Source organism: Engraulis encrasicolus, chromosome 2 (genome assembly GCF_034702125.1).
Source record: "Engraulis encrasicolus isolate BLACKSEA-1 chromosome 2, IST_EnEncr_1.0, whole genome shotgun sequence".
Taxonomy (NCBI): Eukaryota; Metazoa; Chordata; class Actinopteri; order Clupeiformes; family Engraulidae; genus Engraulis; species Engraulis encrasicolus.
The window spans coordinates 36081017-36086016 of NC_085858.1; the positions used below are offsets into that span (position 1 = coordinate 36081017).

General features: G+C 46.8%; 1 protein-coding gene across 2 annotated transcripts in view; it reads left to right on the forward strand.

The window, feature by feature from the left end:
- The window catches only part of wnk4b (WNK lysine deficient protein kinase 4b), a 154333-nt gene that overhangs the window by 70584 nt on the left and 78749 nt on the right, over positions 1–5000 (forward strand). For both annotated transcript variants that reach the window (XM_063187698.1, XM_063187700.1), the window contains exons 2-3: positions 1718–1890; positions 3229–3449. In XM_063187698.1, coding sequence (XP_063043768.1) covers positions 1718–1890; positions 3229–3449 — 394 coding nt within the window. The remainder of the gene's footprint in view (positions 1–1717; positions 1891–3228; positions 3450–5000) is intronic.

Consider the following 5000-nt stretch of genomic DNA (forward strand, 5'->3'; position numbering starts at 1 on the left):
CGGCAGAGATGGAGAGATATAGACAGAGGGGGACAGAGAGAGGTTCGTAAAGGTAGAGATAAGGAGAGAGGGATTTAGTGTGGCTGAGAGGTTTACAAAACTAAGGCAGTTGAGGAATGTGATTTATGAGAGAGAGAGAGAGAGAGAGAGAGAGAGAGAGAGAGAGAGAGAGATTGCGTGTGAAGGGGTGTATGACTGGCACACTAGCGTTGTTGTTCCTGTTGCTGCTGCTGCTGCTGTCAGCTCGGGGTGGGTCAGGGTCGGGAGAGGGGCTGTTACTTACAGGTGGGTCAGCTCAGGTGGTAGGGTGAGGTCATATACAAAGTACACACACACACACACAGACACACACACACACACACACACACACACACACACACACACACACACACACACACACACACACACACACACACACACACACACACACACACACACACACACACACACACACACACACACACACACACACACACACACACATTTGTGCAGTACACACAGACCACAAACATTACTCTGTCACGGCAGTGATGCATTTCCTGTTGAAAGTTTATGTTTTTTTGCTGGAATCTTTTCCAAGGAACAGGGTCGTTCCAGACAGCATTTTAGTTCTGAGAAGACATTCTGTGTTCCAAGAAAAAATGTAAAGCGAAGTTTGTCATGACTCTAGAATCCGAAAGGATATCTCCAAAACCTTGAGTTTCACTCTATATGATAGCGTTTCCTTTTGAAAAAGTGTATTTTTTCGCATTGTATATGCTGAAAGCAACAGGGAGTGGCCATTTCAAGGGCATTACTGTAGAAATTGTACAAACAAGCTAAAGTACTTTGAGTGCAAGTTATTCCCCACTGGGTAGTGAAGCGCTTCAGCAGGATAGAAAAAGAGGACAGGGATGATGGTGATGATGTTGCTGATGATGGTGGTGGTGGTCATTCTTCTAATTATGTTTCCACCTCTCCTCTCTATTCTTTCTTTTCCCCACCTCTCCTGTCCATTAATCTCTTCTTATCCCCCTTTTACTACTTTCTCGTACTCTACCATTCTCCCCTATCTCCCCTTTCCCCTCATTCTCCTTACGTCTTCTCACCTCCTCCTCTCCTCTCTTTCTCCTCTATGTCAGCACTGAAGTGTATGTACCGTATATGTGTGATGCTTTGGTGTGTGTGCGTGTGTGTGTGCGTGCATGCATGTGTGCCTGTGTGTGTGACTAGATGCTGTGAATGCTGTAAAGCATTAAGACACGGCCCCTGTTATAAATTAGCTGTGTTACCGGAATGCACTTTGTTTCTGCTAGTGATGTTCGTTATGATTATGGGGCAGCTGATGGTGAATGAATAATGATGAAGTGATGAAGTGAACAATGACTCTCGCGACCACTTCCATGGTTCGCTGTCAGAAAACCCAAAATGCAACTTTTTGACAGAGCGGTCAGAATGTCATGGGAAACATAGCGTAGCGTATTCAGATCTGTATCAACTGCTGGCGTTCCGTGATGAAAAACATTCTCACAGCAAGTTTATTTGAACAGCATTTTTTTATTACGGTGTGGACTTTGAGACAGGCATGCCACGGGCACTGCGCAAACAACCTCATCCTACCTTGTGCTCCTTTAAGTCGCTTTGGTTAAAAACCGTCTGCCAAATGCAATGTAATGTAATGTAATGTAATGTGTGTGATGTCTGTCTAACGTCTCCCCCTCTCTCTTGTCCTCCGCAGACGCGTCGTCTGACCAAGGTGGAGCGCCAGCGCTTCAGTGAGGAGGTGGAGATGCTGAAGGGGCTGCAGCACCCCAACATCGTGCGCTTCTACGACTCCTGGAAGTCCACCGTCAAGGGACACAAGTGCATCCTGCTGGTCACCGAGCTCATGACCTCAGGCACCCTCAAGACGTGAGTTTCGCTCTCTCTCTCTTACTCTCTCTCTCTTACTCTCTCTGTCTCTCTCTCTCTCTCTCTCTCTCTTACTCTCTCTCTCTTACTCTCTCTCTCTCTCTCTCTCTCTCTCTCTCTTCCTCTCTCTGTCTCTCTCTCTCTCTCTCTCTCTTACTCTCTCTCTCTTACTCTCTCTGTCTCTCTCTCTCTCTCTCTCTCTCTCTCTCTCTTCCTCTCTCTGTCTCTCTCTCTCTCTCTCTCTCTCTCTGTGCGTGTGTATGTGTGTATCTGTGGATGCCTTTGTGTGCACATGAGGTGTGTTTGACGGTCAGGATGACCTAAGACAAACAGTGTCTGTTTGTGCGTGCGTGTGTGCGTGCGTGTGTACGTGCGTGCGTTTGTATCTGTGTGTATTTGTGTGTGTGTGTGTGAGAGACACAGCAGCTCACAGCTCCCTTGTCCCGTCTGACCTGTCATGTGCCCTCTCCTGTTATCTGGCCTCTGGGGCAATAGTCAGACGGCCTTTTCAGGGATAGATTCAGGAATAAAGTGCCCCAGACCAAAAAAAATTTTTGTTTCAGCTTTGCAGCCTTAATCCTGCAAAATGCCTCTCATACTGTTTTCAGGCTGACCAGAACGGAGCCGGTGCCGGTGTCCGCACCAGTTACGTTCGGAACTAAAGTGCTCATCTGCGAACCACCCGTGTTCATACCGGGCTCTGAACTCTGTCCGCATGTGACTATGTTACCCGAATGAACCTGCTGGCATCCAGGTTGTTGTCACGGTTCGTGGAGAAAAAAAACTAGTATTTTTCGGTTCGCATTGGGGTGTGAACACGCCGGCCTTTTAGCGATTAGATGTGGGAATGGGCACCAGCAGCACGGGTCTGAGTCAGCCTGAATTTCGCCCAAAGTAGCATTTTGCATTCCACCCTGTGTCACCTGTCTCCACGTACTGCTCTCTCCACTGCCTCCCCTGAAGTGCCCCCTGATCTCTTCAAATGGGGAGTGCATTCTGTCATACAGACACGCCAGAAATTTGGTGTTAAAGTGTTTAAAGCCATTGGTCTTGCTCACCCATACACTCCATTCAACACTAGGGCTGTCAATGCTTTTTTAACAACTGACATAAATTTGCTGTTACCCTAATGGCAATGACCAAGTTGTAATGCATTACTAAAAGCCCTGTGTAGGTCCTGGGTGCTATGGCAGTAAAGTCATTTCAACAACTATTACATCGATCCACTGCCAAAACGGCTTGCATTATGCGGCTACAAAACGATGGGCAAAAACGGAACCACTTCCTCCAAACTCACTTCCTCTTTCCTGTTTCCTGTTTCCTGTTTCCTGGATGTAGGTACCTGAAGCGCTTCAAGGAGATGAAACTGAAGCTTCTTCAGCGCTGGAGCCACCAGATCCTGAAGGGGCTGCACTTCCTGCACACGCGCACGCCGCCCATCATCCACCGAGACCTCAAGTGTGACAACATCTTCATCACCGGGCCAACGGGCTCCGTTAAGATCGGGGACCTTGGACTCGCTACGCTCAAGAGTGCATCCTTCGCCAAGAGTGTTATAGGTGGGTTGTGTGTGGGTGTGTGTGTGTGGGTGTATGTTTGCGTGTGTGCATGCGCGCGTTTGTGTGCGTGCATGTGTGTGTGCGCATGTTTGTGCTTGTACACTCATTAAAAAATATCAGCATAATGCCATATTTTTTGCATCATCTTTAGAACAGTTGTGGTCTCTCCACACCAGATATCTGCCATGTAAGTGCTGAAGACAAATATGAAGTATAAAGGATTAAGCACAGACTGAGGAACCACGTGTTCCAAGTGTGGCAGTAAGGCCTATTTCAGAACCAGAACGGGAAAGCTGGTGGGACGGGAGCGATTTTTACAGGCAGTGGCGAAAATATATGGAAACAGATCTGTCCTACCACACCAGCATGACGGTAGTCGGGCGGTAGCGGCGCATTTGGACGGCAGCGGCCGGCGGTGTCCCACTGAATGAATGGCAAAGTAGCAAATCAGGGGTGAGTTTCTCAAAAGAGAAGTTGTTAGCTTGTTAGCAACTTCGGTAGTTGCCAATTCGAAAATGCATTGAAAACAGCAAAGTAGCTAATGTAGTAAGCAACTTTCGTTTTGAGAAATTCACCCCAGAATTGGCTGGACTGGCCGCGCATGCCGAAAGGCAGAGTAAAACCAGTAAAACCAGTAAAACACCACCCAATACTAGGCAAGAAGCAGGGCTCCGAACCGGTTCAAGGAACGAAAACGAAAACCGAAAACGAACGAAATTTTATGGAATTTTACAAGGAACGGAAACGGAAACGAAAACGAAATGGTCTTCAAGTGTTCCGGAACAAAAACGTTATTCTGAAATCCACAAACCGGTTAATAACGGTTTTTATTTCGTTCTCTATATTTCATACAAGTGCACGATTTTGTTTGAGGAGTAACCATGGCGACGAGCAGTCTTTTAGTTCGGCTACTGACGTGTATGAGGGGAAACATGCATAATAGCTACAGCAACAGCATTTTGCTTCACCTGAGCTCTTGCCGCCGATTGATAAAATATTGAGGAGCATTGGCCAATCAGAGTGCACTGCATTGTATGGAGAAACTTCCTGGGTAAATTTTAGGATGTGCTTCTCATCAGAGATTTTGATAGGAAACTAGAACTAAACTGTCTCTGTTCTCCTGGCTTTCTCGTAGTGATTGGAAGTTGGCTCTAATAAACCCGCCCTTTGTTGACCACCAATATCAAATAAGTTTTTGTAAGAGAAATGACACTTTACCCGCGCTGTTCTTCAGTCTCATTCACGGACAGTAGGCCTACAGAGTTTTATATTGACACCATGGAGAGCAAAAGAGAACATGTCTTGAGATCGGCGTTGGGATTCCTACAGGGACAGAGTATTTGGATACAGTCTATGATTTGCAAAGGATTTGGATAGGCGATTTGATGAACCTAATTCGCAGAGTGCTCTCGAGAGGCAACTGGTGGGTAAGTCATGTTTAGCTTACTACTTGTAATGGCACCGCCGAGTGCCTCGATGTTCAATGCGGTTATGGCAAATTATGTTGTCGTAAAGTTACTGAAGTGCTTTTGTTGTGCGCAGCGTATCCCA